The sequence below is a fragment of the Delphinus delphis genome, chromosome 14 (genome assembly GCF_949987515.2).
Source record: "Delphinus delphis chromosome 14, mDelDel1.2, whole genome shotgun sequence".
NCBI classification, from domain to species: Eukaryota; Metazoa; Chordata; class Mammalia; order Artiodactyla; family Delphinidae; genus Delphinus; species Delphinus delphis.
In genome coordinates this window covers 72,537,198-72,562,481 of record NC_082696.1, presented here as the reverse complement: position 1 = coordinate 72,562,481, position 25,284 = coordinate 72,537,198, and the positions used below count along the sequence as shown (strand labels likewise).

At 43.3% G+C, this 25,284-nt stretch overlaps 1 protein-coding gene and 1 long non-coding RNA gene across 4 annotated transcripts in view; one reads left to right on the top strand and one right to left on the bottom strand.

The window, feature by feature from the left end:
• Window positions 1-498: 498 nt before the first annotated feature.
• TENT5A (terminal nucleotidyltransferase 5A) lies at window positions 499-8,438 on the bottom strand. 3 transcript variants are annotated; one of them, XM_060030306.1, is made up of 3 exons: window positions 8,339-8,438; window positions 7,386-7,944; window positions 499-6,270 (listed from the first exon to the last, which is right to left on the bottom strand). In XM_060030306.1, exons 2-3 carry the CDS (start codon window positions 7,905-7,907, stop codon window positions 5,494-5,496), a joined length of 1,299 nt encoding a protein of 432 aa, XP_059886289.1. In that variant the 5' UTR covers window positions 7,908-7,944; window positions 8,339-8,438; the 3' UTR covers window positions 499-5,493. The 3 variants fall into 3 exon arrangements, with proteins under 3 accessions (XP_059886289.1, XP_059886287.1, XP_059886288.1); XM_060030304.1 differs by lacking the exon at window positions 8,339-8,438 and adding an exon at window positions 8,134-8,330; XM_060030305.1 differs by lacking the exon at window positions 8,339-8,438 and adding an exon at window positions 8,189-8,330.
• A 671-nt stretch (window positions 8,439-9,109) lies between these two features.
• Window positions 9,110-25,284, top strand: part of LOC132437375 (uncharacterized) — a 106,734-nt gene continuing 90,559 nt past the window's right edge. Inside the window, exons 1-2 of the long non-coding RNA XR_009522017.1 lie at window positions 9,110-9,342; window positions 15,729-15,813. This is a non-coding gene — a long non-coding RNA (uncharacterized lncRNA). The remainder of the gene's footprint in view (window positions 9,343-15,728; window positions 15,814-25,284) is intronic.

Genomic DNA, 25,284 nt, shown 5'->3' with positions numbered 1-25,284 from the left:
TTCTGGCACATCCTTTCTTTCTGGAACTGTAAGATGCTCCAGGTTCCTCTGGTATATTCCTTGCCCCAGCCCTTGATCCAGCCATTTGTCAAAGGTGGCCTAGAGCACAGCATTAGAAACCAAGACCTGGGCCTTGCTGGGTGAAAGCCCCTGTCATTTTAAAATCATTTCTCCTCCCCTCCCCCTCCTGCTTGACTGTATCTGCTATTAGACCGCAGGACATTCACATTATTTCAAACTTGGTTCTAAGAAGGAAATTACAGTTTAATTTCTTAGGTATCTGATGATTTTAACAGTTCTTATTCTACTTTATATTTTAAAACTATGATTTTAATTTCCTTGTTTTTGCTTTCCGGGTATTAATTTTTTGTGTTTTGTTTTTCTTCTTAAAGCCACTGAATGTTAAGGTAGTAAGATTCCTAAGGAAAAGAAGGGTGTGTTACTTCTCTCCAGGTTTAGCTAGGTGCAGTCTGGTAATTCAACTAGAAATAGCAGGGTGTATGTACCTAAGTCCAGGAGGAGCTTAATATATACTGTCCTTATTCAACCCTGGCTGAAAAAGGACTCTGTGATGACCACAGACATGCAAGGGATGGTTGTAAAAAAATGAAGAGGTTGCAACAAAGGAAGAAGAGAATGACACACAAATAACACTACCAAACCAAATAACCACCTCGTATTTTATGATGTATATGACAGAAAACTGGCTTTGAATACCAGGAATGGCTCTTTCATAGACGCAGAGTCAAGCATGTACTCTGTCCAACGTCAGGACTTTCAACGGTTTTAAAAGCCACAAGGACGTCCTATAATAGCTGAGGCTTACCAAATTCTCATGCTACTAGTACTGAGAAAGTCTCCAAAATGACACAAAGAAGAAAAATTAATAAATAAATAAATGGATGCTCCCTGGCGATCTGAACAGGTGAGATTACCTATTTGAAATGCTCATCGAAAGGGCAACATCTTTGCAGCCAGCATATGCATACAAAGCACAACATATTAGATCCTGTGATTGCCCTTCCTTCCACTTTCTCTTCCACTTAGTGCCTTCCTTCCTCCCGAGGCAAACACTCTGAATAACACTACAGAGCCTCAAATGGATGATATATATAAAACCAGGGATGACTGAATCACAACGCTTACGCTACTCCTAAAAACCAAGGCCCCCTCAGGGCTACAGCAAACCTACAGTCCAGAGCCAGGAGTCTCTACCGATCCTGGAAAACAGCTCTGACTGGGTCACTCAACACAGCTAAGCCCACAACCAGATTCAAAATGTTGGCACCCATTATCTAGATTCTAATGGATATTACTGAGCCAGTTCAGAGATGGGCTGGCTGCAAGCTGGGCGTTTTAATGACTTGCACTCCAATCAGAAGTTGATAAAGGTGGGTCGCCTCCAAACACTGCTTCATCTTTTCTCATAGACACAGGTTGGATTCAGAGGATATGGTCTTTAGCCAGCACAGAGATGGAAAACAACGCACAAATCAATAGAAAAAAATAACTTCTTTTTATTTACAAAAAAAAAAATCCAAATATTGGATGCTGTAAACAAAATTCACAATCTGTTCCCTCTAGCGCTGATTCAAATAAGTCAGTTTTTAAGAGTCCATTCTCCAGCAACTCCTTTTCTGCCTGTGACACAGACTAAAGTGAAAGTATTCCAAAAGAGTGACCCCAGGTGTGGCGTGCTGCCATCAGGGCCTCTTGGAGCAGGCGATGGTTGTAGAGAGGTCGGAGAGAGAGACAGCCAGCGGGCAGAGCATCCTCCATTCTGCAAGGATTTGCAGCCAGTCTCGCCAAGTCACTTGACATCTTCCAACTTTGTACTGTGACCATGGACTTTGTTAGCAAGCCATTATTACGACAAAGTATTACACAGAGATTCTTTCTTAGCGCTGAAAAGGCTATACTATAAGAGATCATAAAGAAATACTATATTCCAACAGGTGGTATATATGAAATTACTTTTTTTTTTTGGCTTTTTGGTTTCATCTAACACACGCTGTCTTCAAACAACAAAAAAGCCTACTTTCGAACTGCTGACAGCTTTTAACATAATACATTTCATTTACAAAATAGTTAACAATATTTATTTGACAAGCATTGCAATGAAAACAACTTGACGCACAATAAGGCAACCTACGATCAGCAAACAGAAAGGGGTGGCAAAAAAACGGTATGTTCACTTTTCTTGGCGTTTCCTCCTTGGCTTGGCTTACAGACATTCTTCCATCCTTGCAATTCTGGAGCCACGTTAAAACAATCCACCCAATATGAAAGAGAGCAAACACTTCATCCCGTTTCTGGAAGGGAAAAGTCCATCTTGATGTAGCACGTCTTGAGGCAACGAGATTTTACTGCAAATGAAGTCAACTTGTTAAAAGGGCACTGTCACAGGTGAAGTGTTCCCTGACATGCCAGGCTGAACAGGTGAGAAGAGACTCCAGAAGATAAAAAACTTCTTCCTGCTTTAAAGTAACAGCACACTCGACCAGATAAACACAAAGGTAAGCAAATCACAGGCACTAATCAGGAATTGAGAGCTGTCCTTTTCTCTGACCTATGACACACGGCTCTCTCTCACCAGACATTCAAATGTTTAGGCCACACATCCACAAAGAGAGACATATATTCCACTGTTTGTTCAACTACACGTGCACAAGACTATAGTACATACAAAAGGGAAATAAATTATATAAATCTTAAATGCTGAAGGTTGTCTTGAGTACAGCCTGTTCTATCTGAATGCCAGGTGCTGGCATTTCCAACTATGCTACCAGCCCCAGAGTAAGCAAGAAAAGAACATAAATATCTGAGAAAACAAATGAAAAGCGTATTTTCCAAGAAGGCCCCTCCAAACAAAAATCTGTGTCATAAAATAACACCAGATTGTCGCTATGGCAGAGCCAGAGACCTCCAGATTCTTTCTGAAATAGTGGACGACTCATCGGTCAAGAGTTAGGATGAGAAGGAAGAAGGCAGATCACCAGCTACTCCTCCTCTGTTCCCGAGGGTTCCCTTAGTTTTCTTTTAGGAAACATCCGAACAGGTAAGGAGGCGGAGCTCTGGCTGCTGACAGTTAAGTATCAGGCTTAATCTGCAAATGGAATATTTCCTGGGAATTTACAATGAATTTTTCAAACCCAGGGCTGGAGTGAGGGAGTCTGAGCCAACGTGGGAGAAGAAAGAGTTCCCTACATAACAGTGAGTGGCAGTGCAGTAGCTGTTACAGCTCAGACAGAATTCACAGGGACGCTGCTACGACAAACCCATCAAGTTCTGGTTAAGGCTTCAAAGAAAGATGCACAAGAAAGGTAGTGCGGGTGGATTAAACCAGCATTGAGCATCTGAAGGATGCCCAGATAACAAATAAATTACATTGCCAACAGGATGATGCTAGTTTCTTCCCCAATCCCTCTTTAACTGATGACAAAAATCTGGTCGACTCTTCACAGGAACGATCAGAGTAAGCAGTCATCCACCAGACTTGGTAGGGGTTGTGTAGCTGTTTCACAATACAAAGGGAAGGTTGTCGGGTGTTAGATTTGTTTTTAACAAATACATTTTCAAAGACCAGTGTCCAAAGGAATTAAGGGCTGAGAGAAGGGATGGGTTTGGGATTAGCTGTCACTGAACTGAAACAGTAATGCCGGTTCATTTCACAAAGGTGTAACTGGTCTCTTGGGAAACAGAAAATAAAGTTGGATCTGATTGAATGCAAAGTGAGTGAATTTAAAGTACAGTACTAAATACTTAAATGCAGTGTGACAAACAGGTCAAAGATGTTTCATATTGGCATGAATTTATAAAATTTTATATATAATATATATTTCATATATAAATTTTAAGTAATCGTGCAAATACTCTTTAAAAAGGGTCATTTCACATTTACTAAATTCTAGTGGTCCTGGAATGCACAATGCATTCATTTAAAAATTCATTTAAATATTAATAAGTAGTGTTCAGATCACCAGAAATTCTTTTTAGCAGTCAGGGATTTAAACAGACTATCACTGATCCATGATCCACTGGATTATACACCAGGGAGGTATGCAAGTATTACTAAAAGTAAAAGGGTTCAAACTATCAAAATGGCAGTTTAGTGTAAAAAACGAGTGCTCTGCCCAACAAATATTCTCCCATTTGTGGAATTCTATGACTCACAAAAAAAAAAAAAAAAAAAAAAGGAAAAAAAACCTCACTAAAAATGTATAATCTCTGCTCTTCCTATCAAATATATTAATTGTTTTCCTCCTTCATTCGCTTTAATTTTTTTAGATGTGGGTTTTAATTCATCACTGCAATATGCCCACGTCTCATGTCATCCTGTTGAAAACATAAAAGCACACAGTATTTAAACATTTCCTATATGCTACATTTTTCTAGACCATAATCAATGTACTGTGTGTATATACACATATCACAAATATGTATATATATACACATAATATACACACACATACACATGTACCTAGGATAATATCACACCAACAAGGTTAATTTTATACAAGTATTTGTCAAGAAAAAATAGGGCATCTCCTCCACCATTCACAAGCTTATGTGTTGTTTTATTTTCTTCTTGAGTCCCTGATAAAATAGTCATTAAACCATAAAATTTTTCCACTTCAAATTTTCAGAAGGCAACAGGCACTTTGATGTATATTGGTGTGTAACAAATATAGTAACTCTTTATATATTCTATTTCTTTTCTACTTGGGTATTTTTATCTGTTAAATCTTTGGTCCTTGAGCATACTTTCTTTGCTACAGCTGTTTTTGCTTGCATTTTCACATTTAAAAAATGCGAGCTATGCACGCAGCTGGAAATAATGGATTGTGTCATCATAAGTTCTGCTGTTTGTTATGAGAATTGCACCCTACTACTGCTCATTCGGAGCAAGCCATTTCTATTAGCGCAATGGGAGAGTTCCACAGAAAGCACTTGCTACAAGCCTCAGATAGTAATCCCAATGTTGGAGTCCCCCTTCCTCCTGTACAGTTGTTACTATCTGAACTCCTGAATTGATAATTTCGTTGGAGTGAGACCCTTTTTTCCTCTGTATTTTCCCTTTTGTGAATTCCGTCTTATAAGAAACTCTCCACTTGTCTTTTTTTCCTATGGCAAAGCTATGGGAGCAGGTACTGCAAACCCATATTGTCATCAAGCTTTTTTTCTCTTGTTATTTTAGGAGAACCTGGTTGTTTTTAATGACAGGTCTCTTTTGTTTCAGGACAGAATCCAGTTGGGTAGGAGAATGAGGGAAGGTTGGCGGTGGTGGTGGGGCGGGTTATTTTGAGATCATGCTCCCATACCTAGGAAAAGATCCACAAGCTTTGCCAAGTTTAAAACCAGGAGCAGATCATCATTGCACAAAACATATCCCTAATCATGGCTGGGTCACTCAGCCTTTTTCTTTTTTCTTTTTTTTTTTTTTTTCCTATCTTGTCTGAAATGGCTTCCCCACAGGACACTTTTAAATGATTCCTAATTGCAAGGTAGCCAAGTAGAGTATGTCTGTTGCTGGCATGTGAACACTGGCTGGACCTGTGCAATGTAGTAATTGCTAAAGTTGGCATCTGCTACATACGGGGCTGGCTGGTAATAGCAAGTGACATTAGCCACGTTAGGGATGACATTTTGGTCAGCTAGCACCCGGATAGCCAGCATTGTGATCAGGTTTAAAGTCTGTCTTCTTTCATGTCCCATCAGGCACACGGTACTCTCATTCACCACTCCATGAAGGGTCATGAGATAGTCATACTTGCGGTCTTCCAAGCCCACGAAGTGGTTCTGCAAATAGGACTCCAGTTTTCTCTGCTGCTCTCCAATGTCTGAGAAATCGATGAAAAACCTAGAACACATATACCTCTGAAGGGTCTTGATCTCATCAGAGGCGGGCCTAAAGCCCCTCACTAAGAGGTTGCAGTACTTAAGCAGGCCTCCCCCTCTGATTTCCTCCGGGTTCCGGGTGGCAATGATCTTGTTACAAAGGTGATCAAAGGCTTCGTGGAAATCGCCATAGACGCTCTCCCCGATTATTGTGGGGTGAAACGTTTCAGTCATTGGGTTCTCTGAACATTCGTAAAAGAGGAGAAGAGAGTCTAATTTGATTTGAAAAGAATCTACACTAAATTCAAACTGCCTCCGGAGGGAATCCACAAATTTCAGTTCCACATTTTTGCCACTGTTGTTTGACAGGGATATAAGACTCCAGCGGTCAGAGTCATTGCACACTTTAACCATTTTCTGCACATAAGCTTCCTACAATTTAAAAGACAAAACAAAAAGATGAGCAAACCTAGAAAAAAATAATCAATAAATAAGTACATCCTCGTCACAGCTGAGAATTATTTTGCTCCTTCCCTTTTGTTTTGTCAGGTTTCAGCAAAACACTACCTGCAGGCTTAAACATTAAACATAAACAGTCTTCTCAAAACAACAAGAACAAAAAGAAATACATTTAACGAGTGGTTTTGCCGTCTGGGAAAGAGAGTAGAAATAATGGTGTGAGGCTTTTGGCAGACATAGCGCAGTACTAGGAGGTTCTGTTGTCATGCCTGACTTTCAAAATGTTATTTTTTGAGAATGATCTTATAGGTACAATATTCACACAATATCACCACAATATTCAAAAGACAGAAGGGCCTACAGGGAAAAGCTAGTCTGCCTCTCACCCTAGTCCCTAGTCACCTAGTTCCCCTCCTGCTAAGGGAACCGATAGGATTTGTATCTTGACGGTCCCGCCAGGGCTCCTGCAGTTAAAATCAAATATGAACGAAATTAAGACATTCTGGGAGGCTGGTTCCTCGGATAATTTTACCTAATTGTATAAAACGAGCTTTGGACCAAAGTGGGGAGGAGGGGACCCATTATATCCTGAACACATGAACCAACCTGGAAAAGCACCATATATATGCTTAACACACGGCGTCACGTGAAGGCAGCTAGGAAATCTATTCACATTCTCCAATACAATAATAAGAACATTGACTAGCCTCTGCTGCAGGCTGCTCTTTTCCCAGAGACTAAATCATCAAATGACTCAAAAAAAAAAAAAAAAAAGAAAGGTTCACATCATTTCACTCTTCCACTTATCAGAATCTCCTCTGGACACGACTCAATAAAGGAAAGCCAAGAGTTAAAAAATGAGAAGGAAGAGAAGGCAGGGCAGAGGAGGAAGCAGAAGACTTGGAAGCTGAAGCAGCTTAAACACTCAACACAGTCCACGCACCTTGGTTTCCTCAGGAAAAAAACTCAAAAGCAAAATCAGCCAGGGCGCCCACCTGGGTCCGGGCCGCGGACGTGCGCCCCTCTGCCCGCCGCGCCGCCCCCGCGCCCGGCCCGCCGCCGCCCCCGGCCCCTCTCGGGAGCTTTACCTTGAGTGTGAGTGGTGTGATCTTCTCTTTGTTCACCCCTTCGGGTAAGAAGTCCAACAGGCAGTCCAGCACGACGTCCTTCACAGTCTGAAACTCCTCTTCCCCGCGCAGGTCGGCGCAGAAGATGAGGTCCAGATCCTTGTAGCCCAGGCCGCTGTCCTGGTGCAGAACGTGGCTGGCGGCCGAGCCGTTGAGGCGCACGTCGCGGACGCCGATGCGCTTCTCGGCCAGGCGCCGCCGCACCACCTTCACGATCAGGCTGGGCTGCAGCTCGAGCGTGGGGAAGTTGCCGCGCCCGTGGATCGGGATGGTCTCGCTCAGGATGCCGTCCAGCCGCTGCACTTGCTCCCAGTTCAGCACGTTGCAGTGCGCCGTGGGGCTTTCGCAATAGTCCAAGCAGTGCCCGCCGCCGCCGCCGCCGCCGCCGAAGTCGCCGCCGCTAAAGTCTCCGGCCAGGGGGATGTAAGGGCCGCCGGCCAGCTCGTCCTCAGCCATGGCAAAGTACCCTTCGCCTTCCGCCATGAAGTGCCCGCCGAACGCCACTGGGCCCTGGTCGGTCCTAAAAGAGAACAGAGGGAAGGAGCGCGCTGAGACGCGCGGCGGACTGGCGGACAGGGGCCCGAGGAGTAAGGAGCGCGCCCCCTCCCCGCTTCGCCCCCCGCCTCAGGGGCTCCCCGGAGACTCTCCCTCCCCAGGCCCCCGCGGCCTCCGGCCCGCGCGCGCCGCGCCCCGCAGAGCAGCCCCGCACCAAAAGTATCTCTGATGCATCTGGAAAGCGCAAGCGAGAGTCCCGTCTGTGTCACCTGGAGGCGGCCGCCCCTTCTAGGAGCGCGGCGAGCGAGGAACTGCGAGGCGGCAACACTTCAGGAGCCGCGAGTGCGCTCCCGGCAGCGGCGAGCGACTTAGTCCTTCCCAGACCCCCGCAGCCCGCGCCGGCCACTCCCGCCCCTCACCCCGCCCGCGCCGCCTCAGCCGCGGTGGTCCCGGAGGTGGCGGCTCCTGCTGCCGCCGCCGCCGCCGCCGCACACACTCCCGTCTGTGGAGCTTTAGCAGTTGTGCGGGAGAAATGTCCTCAGTACTTTTTTTATACCGGGGCCTCTCTGCGCTTCCGGGGCCCGGCGCCGCACGCTCGCCACACCCTCCTCATCTGCATAGGGCGCCGCCCCCACCCGCCCCGCGGCCGGAGCCCTTGCGGAGCCTAGCGCTGCAGCAGCGGGCCCGGTCCCCGGGGCGGGAAGCCGGCGGCGATTCCAGTGTGCACTGATGTGCGTAGACATATATTTGATGTATGGACCCCCCACACACCCCGCCCCTCTTATTCTTCCCTCCAACGACGAAACACTTCCGATGCCTCAAGTGTTCTAAATGGCCCTCACAACTGGTTCCCGGCTAAAGTCGCGCAACTGCAGCAACTTCCAACATAAAATTCTCGCCGTTTATGGCGCGTCATTGTAGCTTAATGACGGGGCTCCAGAGGTTCTTTCGACCCCCCCCCCCTTTTAAAGTGTGTGGTGTAGGGCTAGGCCGTTTACTCCGTTAATAAACCGGGCCTCAGAGTGAACTAAAGCGTCCACTTCCCCGTGCCAATCAGGCGCCACGCGTAAGGGGCAGGGGAAGCTCCCCAGGTTTCGATTCTCGAAATCTCGGGCGGCGCGGGGAACTCCGGGCGAGCCCACGGAGCGCGGGGGCGGGGCCGAGCGTGAGTCCGTCTCCCGCGCACGGGCGGCTCGGGGCGGCCGGGGGCGCGGCGCGCGTCCCCGACCGGACGCCCCGGCGCGTTGGGCGGCCCGGCGGGCGCGCAGCCGGGGGCCGAGAGCGAGGCGGGCCCGGAGCGCGGCGCGGGGAATGCGCGGCCGCCAGGTCGCGCGAAGGGCCGCTGTGCAGGGCCGGACGCTCGGCGGTGCGGTGTCTCGCCGACAAGTGAGGAGGCGAAGTGTGGTCGTCGTCGGGCGCTAAGGTTTGCCTTTTTCAAGTGAATGCGAATGTCATTGTGACACGAGCTAGTTTTCCACGACCCGCGATAGTACGAGTTCAAAGGACACAAGCGTTCCTCCCCCAGCCCCTCAACTTCAGTCGCCTCGGCGGCGCGAAAGGAGTGTAGCATTATGTTCGCGCGCAGTCGCGCTCGCACCCACGTCTTTGCCAGAAAGCGCGCCCTTTCTTCGGGCCGTCAGTTCCGGCCGCTAGTTGCCTTTCCCAAACTGAGAGTCACTTTCCTTCGCGTAGAGGCTGGGGGCGGGGGGGAGGGGGTGTTGGGAGGGTAGGGAGGGAAAGGGGAGAGAGGGACGCGCCTGGGAAGCTGAATACTCCCGCCCGTGGCCCCGCGCGACCCCAGCTGCCCGGTCTGTGAGGGAGAACGGCCCGCCCTCTCCAAACTGGGGGAGCCCCGGCCTCGTCACCAAAGCAGCGCGCCAGGCGCGCCGGGGAGGGGGCCGGTCACCCGCGGAGCACCCAGCTGCGTGGCAACGCCGCCCCCTGCCGGTGCCCTGCGGAGCTGCGTTCCCAAAGCGGAGGAACCGGCTGGACCTCAGACGGAGGCCCTGATCCCTCAGCGCCGGCCTCCACGGTGGGGTGGTCGGGGAAGGGACCCTAGGACGACCAACCACACAATTCTCACAGGCCCGTCGCTTCCCCAGAAGCACATTCATGTGTCCAGCCACCCATGCATAAATGCATCCATTCTGCTCCTGCATTCAGAAGAAGCACATATAGGCATGTGGCTTGACCACCTGTTATGTGCCAGGCACCAAGTTGAGTGCTGAGGATTTCAGAATTACTGCGTTTCGAGCAGTCTAGTGGGCATGACAGGCAAGTAGAGAATTATGGTTCAACTGTACATGTGTTATGGGGGAGGAACGATGTGACACAGAGCAGCGGTGGGCTCAGGGGAACTAGGGGAGAAGAGTGGAGGACAGATGTCCTTTGGATCGGATCATGAAAAGTGGCTTTTTCTTGGTAGTTGAGGAAGAAGGAGAAAAGCACTGTCAGCAAAGGGAAGAGTGTAAAGGAATTAGAGTTTGAGCAAGGCTGTATAGACCACCACGGTAAGAAAGGAGATTGGGGTATTTCCAGGAACTTACTGAGCACCTCTGGGATATACTCTGCTTAGGTCTTTACACCTAGCACCTCATTTAATCTTCAGTTGAGAAGATATTCTTCTCAGTTGAGAAGGGATTTGGAAACAGAGGAACTGGGAGGTAAAGAGATTTGCCCCTTTCATGGCTAATAAGTGGTGAAGTCAGGCCTTGAACCCAACCCATTTCTCTGGGAGTGCTGTTTAGCCATCGTTTTTTAGGAATGGGATACCTGTAGCTTACCAGTACCTCCCATTGGAAGGTAGCACAGCAGCAAGTACAGCAGCAAAAACGATTTGAAAGAAAAAGAAAAGGCCTGTTAAAAGTGCTTCTCTCAAAGGCTAATATGAATTCTGCCCCTGAAAACAAGGGCAAAGGAATAGATCATGTATTAGGTACACTGCACTAAAAAGAAATCAAGGGCTTAGCCCCACTGCCATTATTTTGTACTTAAACCCTTTTTCAAAAAATAAAGTGGAAAAAAAAAATCAGAAGAGTCTCAGAGCCTCTGAGCACCGGGGCTTCACTTATGCCCAGGATTTTGTTCTGTAGGGCTAAAGGAATCTGCATTTCAGCACGTCGCCCGTGTGATGCTAACACGGGCCCAGCCACACTCTACACCGAGCTAACAAGGGCCACTGCAGCCTGGTTCTCTAGGTGGGCACCCTCTCCCCAGCAGAGGCTGCTCTTTTCTGCCCAGCTGCTCTCATGGCCTCCCCCAAGAGTGGAGGGCATGGCTGAGAGGCAGAACTGGAGCCTGAGGCCAGATACAGAGAGACTGCGATGCATGAGACCCTGTGCAAGGGGAAAAGATGAGAGTCCCAGCAGCAGTGGGGCAAGACCCCTTCTCTCAAGCTGCCAGGGCTTTGTGGCTGACACTTCCCTGACCCCTTAACAAAGCATTCCCCATCCCCATTCGGGTTCTCCCTTCATAGCAACCTTCCAAATCTCCGTAATCGAGACCCACCGCCTCCTGCCCTGGGACATCTGGGATCTCTTACTGTTGGCAGCACTGGATGGTGCTTTGACTGGATTCATATGGGCCTGATTCATAGTGGCCACTGGATACATATTGTTGCATGAAAGCATCTGTTGTTCTTTGTCTCTCTTCTCCCCGTCTTCCAACTGAGATATTTACATTCTGGAGAGAAAAAAAATGTTCATCCTTACATGAAATTGCAAATTTTGCAATTGCAAGCATTTTTTTCCCTAGAAACCAAAGTAATTATCAAATGAGAAAGTCTGTACTCTCCAAACACATTCACAAGCAAGGTCATCGCTCAACACAGTTATCCTTGGATTAAATTTAGCTGCAGAGTTGTCATATATGTGTGTGTGTGTCTATTAGGCTTTAGCTTCTGAACCTTTTTGGTAAATAATGTACTTTTCCTCATCTAAAAGGGGAAAAAAAGATCTATGGCAATATAATGCTGTAAGTCCGTATCTGTAATCCTTAAAAGAAAGCTTTACATACATTTCTGAGGAAAACAAAAACAAAAAAACCACGATTAGTTGACCTTGCTTTAAAAGTTACAGTGACAATCAATCTGGACTTAGCACAATAAGGAGAAATTCAGTTTTGGCCTGAATAATACCATTATTGAGTTCGTTATAATGTGCCAGACAGTATGCTCAGTATTTTATATACACCATTTCTTTTAAACTTTCTCCAAATATCAGAGGTTTGCATATCACATCCCCATTTTCCAGATAGGGAAGATGAGGCAGAGGAAGGTTAAGGAACTTACAGAAGTGGCAGAGCCTTGGTTCAGAGCCATGTGTGTGTCTGCTCTCCATCTCTTTCCCTGCCTTCTGCCTGTCTTCTCATTTTCCTTTTAGACTTAAAACTGAACTGGAAATGCACTCTGCTCCTTCCTTCTTTCCAAGTTCTGTACGTTCAGATTGGACACATCACTGAAGCCCAAGGTGTTTTATCCCGAAACAGCTCTTGGGGCCAGAATGCACCTGCCTGGGCTGATGGGAGTCGCAGGGGGACCTAGCAAGCCAGCAGCCTTCCAGAGAGCCTACGAGAAAAACACACACACACACACACACACACACACACACACACACACACACACTGTAACGGGGTGGGAGGTTCAGAGTCTGCACCAAGTTCACTTAGCAGTTGTGCTGCCCTTCCCATTTTGCTTTGTCTGCTTCCTGCCTTTTCAGGAATGGTTTCAGAAAATAAGCAGCAAACAAGTATGCAGTGATTCCCTCAAGCTCTACGCAGAAGGAGAGAGAGAAGAGCTCAGAACACTGCTGTTAGGAACACTTCTTTTCTCTCCCCGGATTCTTGTCTCGCTCTTGATCTTTTCACACCAGCCCTGTCCACTCTTTCCATTGATTATCCACCTTCCCCTGCTTCTGCTCTTTGATCCTTTCCACCAAAAGTGACAGGACCCTGCAGAAACTCCTTGCCCCTCTCCCTCCCCAGGGTCAGAGCAGTGGCAATGTGGGGAATTTGGGCTACTCCCCACCTCCTTGCCATTCACCGCCTTCCTAGGGCGAAGCCCAGTGGTTCCTGAGGCAACTGAGGGACAGACAGGTGTCCTCCTCCGGGCATGCCCGTGCAGAAGTCCACATTGCAGGGCAAACCAGAGAGCTCTCTGCCGTCCTGTTAGGGTTAGTAGAACAGCAGTCAGTTAAAGGGCCTCGTGTAAAAATTAAAACTCACTTGGGAAACTACATTACCTCTTTTCCCAGGGAATGCTGCTTACAAAATGACTCTCCCCATGTTTTTTTCAGGGAAATAAATGTTTATTCAGGGCCTATCAAAGTCCAGAAACATGCTAAGTCATACAGCTTCTAGTCTTGGGAATAGCAGTCCATCATTTTATTACTTGTATGGTTATTAGCAATCAACAGTTTAGTTCTATATTTTAAACTATTCAAACCTTTTCATTCTGTACTATCTCATTTTATCTTCAAAATTATTCTGACCAATGTGCAGTCCTAATTTTAGAGATGAAGAAAGTCTAGGTAGTTTTTCGTAAGTTTACATAGCTAGTTCTGGAAAAGTTAAAGCAAGACTCAGTTGCTCTCAGTCACGGGCCAGCACCCCTTTCTTGGGATCACACTGTTTCATCTTCTATCTGAGTGTATTTAAATAATCGATAACAAATCGTTCAGTTTGAAGAGATCCTCTAGCCACACAGAGGGTCATTTGTATGGACTGCATTCTCACCTGTGAACATCTTATAAAAGCATCTGTACTCTACAGTTGAGCATCTTCTAAGTGTCATTTCCTAAGTTTATTTTTAAGAGTATTTATTTGAAGTATATGACCACATAAAAATAGTTCTTTGCACAGTCAGAGATCAGTGAGCTTAGGAAATTCAATATGCAAGCAACACAGTCCTGTGTCATCACTCTTAAAATCAAACTCAATACAGATCATCCTTTAATAAAGGTTTTCATCAGAAAGACGAGCCAGTATTTTCTTGTGCTACTGTCAGTGCCGATTATGCCGGAAGTTCTTCCTGTTTTGACATCTTGGTGAAACGCTTACCGTTTAAATCAATGTTGCAAGTCCCTTGGACCAGACTGTTTTCTTTCCTCCAAACAAAAGAGACATTCAAAAGTCACATTCATTTGGCAAAATGTAAACTAGAAATATACATGTATTTTCAAAACCTACCAAATATGAATAAGTAAACTGTTTTTCCCCAAAGTCATATTTATATTATGAGTTTTTCCTTCTGCAGTTTGTATTAGAAGAATGTTTAACTTCTCTGAAGAAAATGGCGATGTTTACTTGTGGTGCTTGTAAAGCTTTGAGAAGGGCACAAAGGGGGAATATAATGAATTATTCCTTTTTTCTAAAAGGAATTTGGCCAAACTATGTATGTACCTTATGAAAAGGGGGAAAAAAAAGACCATCTTCTATGGGTATATCCAGCTCATTCATATACATTTTTAGCCAATTCTTACCTTGTACCTATGTTGATATATTTATTGGCCACGGATAGTTGATTTATATGAGCTTTCAACATTTCAGAGATAATTAAACATGGTATATATCTATTTTACTAGCACCATTTTGATATGCCAAATCCAGAAATTGCATAACTACCATATGAATTTATAGCAGCTACAAAAAATATACTTGCTCACATGCTTAGACCATTCACTGATTCAATAATGCATATACTTCCTTGTTTGAAAGGATTATTTTTTAACATTTCTACCATCACTTTCTTTGTTAAAGTCTTTTCCTCTTCTTTCCCTTAACCTCAAAATTAGCTGCTGCAAAGAAAGAAATCACAAATTAAATAGTACAATTAATGTTATCCTGATGTTTGGGAGAAATTGCTCCAGAATATTGTAAGCAACCAAAAAGCACATTGTCTTAGAAAGTCTGAGAAGCTGAATACAACAAATAATCTTTAAAAGAAAGTTTTTTTTCCCAAAGCTACTAGGGTGATGAACACATTTAAAAGACAGGGTTTTTTTTTAAACTGTTCAAGTTGGACTCTGGGAAGATAAATTTGACCACCTTGAAAATTCTGGGCTCCTTAAGTAAAATATGAATGGGAAAACCAACTGCAGACTCTCTAAGCACTAAGACACCTGAATTTATTCTAGCAATACGGGATAAAAGAGATTCAAGTTTAACGTTCTAATAAAAGAAAGGCTTCAGGATGCTAGTGGATTAGGCATTACTTGAGAAGGTGTAGGGGGAAAGCAAGAGCTATCAAAGTTGTTAATATTTGAACCATGGAAGCTTCTGACTGGAGATCGATTTCTAAGAAGCCACAACTCTAGCCGGGGTCCTAGAGGTTAAAAGGGAGTTTGCACTAACACATAATTGAGTAGCCACAGTTTAGATAACTCTAAAGGGCCATAGAACTGCCCTCCAGGTTTTGATATTTGTAATCACTCAATGAGGTCATTGTTTAGCATAAAAGAAGTGACATTCTTGATTTTTTCTTATCAGAAAGCCATTTTACAATATTAAAAAAGAAAACAAATGGCACATGAGATTCTTTGCTCCACAACCTCTCCCTGGTTTCCATTAAAATTCTGAAGATATTTGGTTTTCCCTCCACTGGCATTAATCTGGTAGCCATACTGTCCCCATCTACTCAACGTGAGTTCTCTGTGAGCAGTAATTCAACGTACTTGCACTGACCAAGAATATATGACTTTACTGTGTGTTAAAAAGAAATGCTTCTTGTGAGCACTTGTGACTTGTCTAGTTTATTCTAATCTTCTACTCCTGACATGTCTTGGAACATTATCTCTGTCCTTCTTTGGGTTACAGGGCTTGTTGAGAAAGTCACCGGTCACAGGTGTGTACATGTGACACCGGCACCTTGAACTCTCTGGAGCACTGGAAACTCCTGCAGGTTAGTCCATTTCTTTCTCAGAGTAACACATCTATATTTTTAATTCATTATTTAAAAAATAAAGTCAATAATCATAAAAATAAAACAGTAAGAATAGTCATATTTAACTTTAAATTTTACTATAACATTATAATTATGTAGTACATTGCAATGTTTTCTATTTTATATGTTATAATTCTCGACCAAGTGCAGAGATGACTTTTAAATATTTCTGACATGAAAGTAATTACCCTTTGCTTATTGGATAGATCATTATTTTGAGTCACACTTTCTTCATAAATCAAAGAAATTGAGTTATCATGACTAATTCTTAATCTGCTTTGTGTCTAAAGCTAGCAAACATTTGGATTAAAACATTGAAAAACAAGGTAATTATTTAGTTGTTTTATCTACATGATATTAAACAGCCAGATGTCTGGTTAAACTTCTTATGCTTAATAGAGCAAAATGGAAATTTCAGTTGTCTTCTAAATTTAATTAAAGACCAATTTGATCAAAACATTTACTCTGGAACTTACATTATTGATTTTGAATGCCCGTATTGATCAAATTAACCAGACGCTTTGCAAACTGTACTTCAAGCTGCACTAAAACCTGGGTAGCCTGAGCCTTTAGCTTCCCTTAAATCCCAATGCAGTGCACAACCCCTGAATACGTGAGTTGCAGTTGTGTGTGTGTGTGTGTGTGTGTGTGTGTGTGTGTGTGTGTGTGTGTGTGTGTCTTGTGGGAGGGGGTTTGGTCACAGCCGTAGTGGGAAGTGAGCCTATGGGTATACACATCTGCTTATATCTCCCCTAATTTTTTCTCTAGGTGTTTGTTCTTTCCCACATCCTTTCTCATTCCCTATTCATTAATACAGATAAATGACTGTGGAATCAATCTAGTGCTATCAGCTGCTGTTAACCTTTTGTAAATCCTTAAGGTCTGATCACTATGGTTACCTAAAAATCACCTGGCAAATAATCTAGATTAAATAGCCTAAATATGTCCTGTGTGTCTCTAGTAAAAATTCTCTATTTAGGAAGATAATGTTTTCAGTTGGAATATGGTCAACTTTAAAGTTTTAATAAATATCCTCAATGCCATCATGAAACAGTTTCCAAACTTATGATCATTTGATGACTCATTTTTCTGAAGCCCCAATTACATATGATTAATGGATTTTATTGCAGATTTAACTTTTCTCTCTTGTTTATTCTTCAGTGTTTCTGGGAATACTTCAAAAGTTTCCACCACATTCTGTTTTTTAATCAAGTGATTTATGAAGAATACTCAGTTTTAGATTTCAAATTGTGCTTTCATACATGAGCTATAAAACTTAAAATATAACATTTACTTGTATAAGGATGTTATGTTACTACTTATTCAAATTTTATAGTAATAAGCGTATTGATAAAAACTTTTCTTATTTTCTTAGAACATTTAAGTATAGTGACTGTATAGCTCAAATTTTAAAAAGTATGTGGTCTGAAAATACTAATAGGCTTACGAGAACAAAGGGACAGTATATATTTTTTTAACATCTCTATTGGAGTATAATTGCTGTACAGTGGTGTGTTAGTTTCTGCTTTATAGCAAAGCGTATCAGCTATACATATACAAGTATCCCCATATCTCCTCCCTCTTGCGTCTCCCTCCCACCCTCCCTACCCCACCCCTCCAGGCGGTCACAAAGCACTGAGCTGATCTCCCTGTTCTATGCGGCTGCTTCCCACTAGCTAGCTATTTTACATTTGTTAGTATATATAAGTCCATTGCCACTCTCTCACTTCATCCCAGTTTATCCTTCCCCCTCCCCATGTCCTCAAGTCATTCTCTAGGTCTGCGTCTTCATTCCTGGGACAGTATATTTTAAGTCTGTTTAGTTCTTCAAAAATCTAAGATCTCATGGTCATCCATCCACCATACAGGATTCTGATTATGCCTTCAGTTCATTCCTCTCTGACAGCAGCATTTCATATCATCTGTTGGCCATTGTGAAGTTATAGCAGAAATGAAATGTAGGGGTTTCAGTTCAACATTCACAAACCCATAGACGTATCACCATACTCTCCCACTTAAAGATTTTGTACACCTAACTGAAGCACTGATCACAAATATCAGTTGTAAAATTGAAATGTAAATTATTCTCTCAAAGCCTGTGGACAAATGTGGTGTCTCCCTGAAGAGCACTATAATCTTCTCAAACGCAGGGGCCCCAGTTTTAGTCTCTTGCTGTGACTTTATCTATAAGGCTCCCTTCATCTTTGGCCTCAGTCCAATTTGCTTTCATTTGGGGCCAATGCCACTTTGTTTGTTTAAATCCAATTTTGGCTAATAAATGCTTACAATGTATTTTACTATGTTTAATAGCACTAGGAAATTGAACTTTGATTACAATTAAGTAGAACATAGCAAATATGATATCATTATAGCATAAGTTGTTTCAGCATCTGTGTTAGATTACATTATCCAAACACATGAAACAGTCAAATTTCTGACTTGACCATCCCCTGCAGGCAGTGACCAGCTGCTTCTTGCCAGTTGAAGTCTGTTTTTTGTTATTGCTTTGCCTGTCAGTGGCTCATCCTCATAATTCCAGAAATGCTGTTGAATTCCCAGTTGTTTCCTATATTTTTTATCTGTTACATTATTCCAGAATTATAATTGAAGGAGAAAGAAAGAAAGAAAGAAAGGATGGAAGGAAGAAAGAAAGAAGGAAGGAAGGGGAAATAAAGAAAGAAAGAAAAAGAAAGAAGGGAAGGAGGGAAGGAAGGAAGGGAAAGAGAAAGAAAGGAAAAGAATGGCTGCTCTTACAGAACTTCACAAACCATTTTCAATCAGGATTTAGGTAAGAGGTCAAACTCTAGTCCAAAAATAGCCAGTTCATTTTGTTTTTAATAAATTTTAATTCAAAGCATTTTGGCCCTAGGGAGAAACTAGGTTTGTTCCAAAGGTCCAGAGATGCTAGAGATCAGCTGTCTGTGTTCCTTTAACCTCATGGCAAGGCTGCCTTAGTTAATGCCACATTTTCCTTATTATTCATTACTTGGGAAAAGTCAATGGCTGACATAGAAATAGCTGAGTGCATTATTCTAAAATGAAGTGATTAAATCATGAGGTTGAGAGTCGGATGCAGGAACCCTGGGGATGGATATTTTTTCCTAGTTCTTAAGACAGATTTTTTTCTATGAGAACTCACAACAACAATTAATCCCTTCAAAATGACGGGGCCATAGTAAACTCTATTCAAGGTTGAGCCTCAGGGGGTGTGGGGAGGAGCAAAATAGTTAACACAAATCTCTGTTGAGGAATTATAGGGGCCCAGAAAGATGTGGACTGAAACACCCACATGTACATTTATGTCATAGATTTGGAGAAACGATCCCCCGGTGCTGAGCTGAGAAGGAATAAACATAAGATTATTATGGTGGGCCAAGCTGCAAGGGTAGACTGGGCAATAGGAAGTGAGAAAGTGCATGGTGGTGTATCCCAGAGCGTGCCTGGTGCTCTGCAGGCTAGCTCTACCGCAGGAGCTGGAGTGGGGCCCTAATGCTTAGGAGCAAAAGCCCCCAGTGGCAGAAGGGGTTACCCGGGGCCAGGTGGTGCTCTCCTGGGCATCAGGCCCCAGGAGGTTCAGATGATGCTCCCAATATCTGACTTCAGGGAATTCTCTCTAAGGACGTCTACCTTGAGGCCCAGCCAAATTTATCTTTTTCCAAGTCCCACCTGGACTCCAAAGCAGGTATATCCAGATCTCCATCCTCCAGCTGGCTGCTGGTGAGGGGTGACACTGTGTACAAAATCTGCTTGTAGATCTGGAACTGCTGGGATAGAAAGAGGGACCTTTAATCCCTAGGACAAAGAGGTTTACGGTGCCTCTTCACCAGGACTTCCGGTGTAGTAAACTGGTAGGTTATCCATGGTCTCCATAACAGGAAGGATCTTCAAAGTTAGAGAAGATGGAAACATCTTCCTTATTCAAACACCACATAAAACCCTCTAATTAAGTTCTGAGCCAAGAAGAGATCTCAAAAAGAACAGCCAGCTGGCAGGAGCTGGCCCTACCAGCAGCCTCTGACCCATGTACCTAAGCACTGTCTTTCTGTGCGGCCTGTCACTTTGATTACCTCTGTCACCACTAATTCTGGGACCTGATGGCTTCTCTTTAAATTGTTGGCCTACATATAACTACATCCTTCCTTTACTTCATTCTTCTGCAATAGAGACATGTAGCATTTTCAAAATTAATGTGATTCTATACTAAACTAAAAAGGCAAGATGCCTCACCTAAAGTCACATTTCCAAACTCCAAGTTCTTGATCCTAAGATGAATACGGCCCAGCCCCCAAAGCTGTGCGATTTCCTGCCCAGGGTCCTCCTCCCACCACCCCACCCTACGTGTTACTTGGTCAGTTCTCTAGCTGCCATATTTTTTCCCCGTTCTTGTAACGTGGTACATGTTCAAACAATAGGCTGAGATAGATAATAAGAAGGGATGGTCAGGAAAGGCCTCTCTGCAGAGAAAATAATTAAGCCAACAACTAAAGGATAAGCAACAGCTAGCCATGAGAAGTTGGGGAAAGAGTGTTCCTGGCAGACAGAGCATCTGATACCCAGGCAGCAAGAATCTGGTGTCCTGGAGGTACTGACACAAGTTCTGGAGGGCCAGAGTATGTTGAGGAAGAAGAGAGGTCATAAGATAAGGCTGGAGAGGAAGTCAAGGGCTCCATCTTGTAGACCATGGTGAAGAGTTCGGACTTTGAATGCAAGAAGCCACTGAAGTGTTTGTGCAGGGGAGTTACATGTTCTGATTTATCTTTTGAGAGTCTCCTTGCTGCTCTATGGAATAAGGAATCAAAGAGGAAAACATAGAAAAAGGGAAACTAGCTAACAGGCTGCTGCAGATATCCGGGCAAATGGTGATGCTAGCTTTGACTACTGTTTTTCAAACTCTGGATCACACAATCATTTTGGTGGTCTTGACCGGCAATATCAGTGAAATAGAATGGTGTGCAATAGAAAATATCAGAGGCCATCGTATACTTCATGATATTTTCTCTCAGTTTCTTATGGACATACATATAGATATTCAAGTAGTAGATTGTACTGTGAAGTGGGTTTATCACTCTGAATAGTGATCAAAGAAGCCACTGACCCATACAGGATGGCCACAGTGGAGGCAGAAAGAAGAGGAGATCCATCACCATAAAAATGTCTTCAAATACATGGAGATGGAAGAGATCACCTTAAAAAGGACATAGAGAGGAGACAGATTTCTATGATATATTTTATTTCATTTTCAGTATTGTATTCCTATATTTATACCCTGCCTATTCTTTAAAACATTATTTACAGTAACTTATGCAGAGTGATAATCAGATTGTACCATTGACATAGGAAAATGACAGCTAACCAGCCATTTTTTTAAATGGTACATTTAAAAAGAACTGTAATATAACCTGATGGTCACCAGTAGGTCTTTCCCTCACCTTTCCGCATTACTTTTCTGGATCACTGATGGATCTCTAGCAGAGTTTATAAACAAGTTCAGAATATTTACCCAAAAAGTGGCGTGAAGGGGAGGAAATATTAAACTCTATGTCTATTCAGTCTTCATTTCTTCTGAGGGAGTGTCCCTTGATCTTCTGAGGTAACAATACTAGTTTTGTTGACTTCTTGACAATGTAATCTGATCTGTGCTTGGTTTAATGTACAAAGTCACCACCATACAACTAGCTATTCAAAAACTTGCATTATCACCGCAGCGAGCGATAGAAAATGTATTGTGCCTTGGGTCAAATGCCCCGTTTATTTTTCATTTTGCCTAATATAGGATAGAATGACCTCTCTAAGAGAAGGTCATCTAAATGAGTCTCTCTCTCCAATTCTACTTGAGCAGCTTGAATTTAATCTGCTATTTGGGATAGTCTCTAACCTGATGAGAAATAGATTTATAATAAAACATCATTGAAATTCAGAAGCTTGCCTTGGAAAGAAAGGGTACATGCCATGGGCAATTAGCAAATGCAGAAATCCTTTAATTATAAACCATGACTTTGCCTGAGGAACTTTGTACTGTGCTGACGAGAGGTGGAATCTAATAGTAAGCCTTTTCATTTTAGGTCCACATATACACACACCCACAATCTAGGAACATGTTAAGACCCATATGCTCCAACAACCCATTTACAAATTACTAGATGAGAACAGCATTAACTCCCTCCTCCCTTTGCCATTTAAAGAAAGCAAGCTTACTACTTCATCACCTTTCTTCTTCCTGGGATTCTCTACATCAGTTGTAAAAACATGCCTCTCTCCCCTCCTATCAGAATCTTGTCTTGCTTTGGGGGTAGGTGACAACCAAAGACTATAGTGGTATTTCAATAGCAGACTCTTAAAGATTTCATAGTCAAAGGAATGAGTCTCTAATTGTAGAAAATTAACTTCCATTGGAAACTTTACTAGTTGCTACTTGAGGTGCCTTCCACATTGCTTCTCAAACTAGATCACCCAGGTAACTAACTGCATATGCTGAGTGTCCACACATTTTGATAAAGCCACCCAGAGAGCCTCTCCTGACCCAACTAGTTATGCTGCTGACTCTACTGTAAAGCCATTCCTGTGCCAGACGAAACACAGAATTTCAGCAAGTAAGGAGCTGAAGACAGGATAGCATCATCATTTTCAACCTGTTTTTTCATTCTCAAACCTCACAATGTTGGCCCTTTCTGCAGAATTTCAGTTTGACTTGTATTATTCACTGAGGAAGTCTGGTACATATAACAGCTTCCTTTTAACATAGATAAGACCAGCAGGCTAACAGTTCTTTGGGTGAGTAGGATAATTATCAGGAAGCTGTTGATAGTTCATTGCTGACCTGTAAAAACCTAGTAAGAATGAAGTCAGCTAAAATAATGGATCCATTTAAAGTTTGGGTCATATAAGACGTCATTAAGGATCACATTATTTCAGCAAAGAAAATATTACAGAGAGCTCTCCTCTTAAAAGAAAATAGTTTTTCTGCTGGAGAGCTTCCAAACCGCACCATTGCAAAACCTAAACACTCCAAACCATTGAAAGCTCATGTTTAACTGTCTGGTTCTGGTTGTCATGAAGACCCTTTCTCCTTTGGTAACTGATTTTTGTTGAAATCTAGGTGTCATTTGGCTTTTAATCCTAATTATGTGCCTTATGCTAGATGAACATACTTTCATTGACCAGGGGTTATTTTTTTTACATCCTCCATAGTGTAGAGTGTATTCCACCCTGCCCTGTGTGATTAGGAAAAGTAGTAATAAGCATTTCTGGGGAGTTGGGGAAAAACAGTAAAAGCAGGGCTGGCCCAAGGCATGATTGTGAAATGCCCGACATTTTTTAAGCCCTTGTCTCTTAATTTGTCATTTAACTATTTGGGGCCCTAATCTCTGTGAAATCTTGTTCAGCCAATATTTGGTGGCCCTTCTAAGCATCTTCTGTTGGAGCATGAACTGAGACTAGACATGATACAGTGCATGTAAGACCTGAGACATAGTAGACGTTCAAAACCTGTTAAGTCTGCATCATCCTCTGCATTTCCTAAGCCTCAGGACTGAGGGATACTTAATACTGACTTACGATGAAATTGATTGTAAGAACATTTGCTTGAAGACTGAAAAACTTTTTGAACCCAAAGGAATGTGCCTATAATTCTGACATTTTAGGCCTTGTAGGAGGTAGAGAAGAGACACGGTAGCAGGCTGGGGAAGGCTTCACTGCTCTGGAGTGATGACAGCTGCCTGCTCATTAGACCAGCCTTGCTGGAAAAAAATTGTTGAGAGTGTGGGCGAGGCATGGGGGCCAGGCAGTGTGTGGGACCTGATCATTCACACCAGAGCCTGAGAGCCCCCGTCCCAGATCATTTCTAAGACCTCTCCCCTGGCAGCCCATAGGTTGGATTCTTCCATCTTTCTCCTGCCACCAGCCATTCACGAAGGGTCTGGTTAGTTAGTGCATTTTTAAGGACCACAGTGACAGAGGCAGAAACAGGATTTGTGAGATCTGAAGCTTATACAATTACAGGAGCCCTCTTTCATAGAAAAAGTGCAAAATAACAAATAATAGACACAAATGTGACTATTTAATTAGAAGAAGAAATCACCACAAATTTTACACTTAAAAAGCTGACAAATGCCACAAACATCACAAAATCCATAAAATAATGTTTTTAATTACCTTCCTGATACACCCTATAGTATATTTTTCCTAATTTTTTTTTTCAGGTTGCATACTCTAATTGCTCCCTCATGAATCTCCTGATAGGAGAGAACTTCTGCATTAACCACATCCATGAGAACCAAAACCTTTGCCTACAGTTGTTCATGTGGGATGATTTGAAGAACTTTCCACAAATGGGCTTCTGGCTCTGAGCATTTCAAACCTTTTTAGTCCTCTATATCCACATATTTCTGGCATTGTAAGGATATACTCAGATCACATTATAACCTCTAACCCTGTGTCTTCATTCCATGACTGCAAATGAGTGGGTAGTGGGAGTATTTTGGAAATTGTGTCTGCATGAGGACAGATAGCAGAACTTAGCTACACCTGGAAGTGACCACAATCCACATAAATATACACATCCCACCAAACCCAATCTAAAAGGATCCCCAATTCAGTTTACCATTAGCCAAATACCCAAAACGTCCTCAGCCAATCTGACACCACCCAACACGAAGGGGCGTGGAGAGGAATTCCATGTGGAAAGAGAGAGCAGGCTTAACTGATGTGGTTAAAATGTTCTACTTTTTCAGATTTTACAAAAGCATATGCCCCGGCAAATTAGAGTCCCTGAAAATGTAAACTTCTTTAGCTTCACAGGAAACCCTCCTCTTCACAAAGGGGATATCCCAACACAGAATTCTGAGAAAGTCCTACCATCCCCCACCCCCACTTATGGGAAGAGCTCTTTTGTGCTAAAGTACTCAGTATCCTAGAAAGGCTTAGACATATGTCATAAAAATAATATCAGTATCATTACTAAACTCCTTTGTGCCCAAGCACAAGGCAATCTCAGAGGCAGAAATCATGATATCTGGCTCCCTGGGGAATGGAGGGAGAAACTTCCTGAACCATGTACCTGGTTCTCTCCTGCCTCTCCTTCGGCACTGCCCAAGGCAACCTGAAGAAGAAACTTAGATTATGTTAAGAAATGTCTCAGTCTAGTTTAATAATTTTAACTGTCTGATGCTTTAAATCCTAACTCTACCCTGCCACTAAGAAGCTGTAAGAGCTCGGACAAATTAGTTCACCTCCCTAAGCCTGAGCTTTCTCATCTCTAAAATGGCAATAATAATACTTCCCTTGCAGAATTGTGGAAAGGATTAAATGGATAGCATAGGTAGACTATTTGGAACCTAGTAGATGACTAAGATATTGTAGCTATTGTACTTACCGTCCACATTTCTAGTATAACTATAAGGGAAGAACCAAGAGGGGAATATTGGACAGCCC

Coding starts and splice junctions, on each gene's coding strand:
- TENT5A (XM_060030304.1), bottom strand. CDS start 8,153: ATGCATCAGAGATACTTTTG. Junction 7,945..8,133: donor ATGCATCAGAGATACTTTTG/GTGCGGGGCTGC, acceptor GTTCTCTTTTAG/GACCGACCAGGGCCCAGTGG. Junction 6,271..7,385: donor TCACACCACTCACACTCAAG/GTAAAGCTCCCG, acceptor TTTAAATTGTAG/GAAGCTTATGTGCAGAAAAT.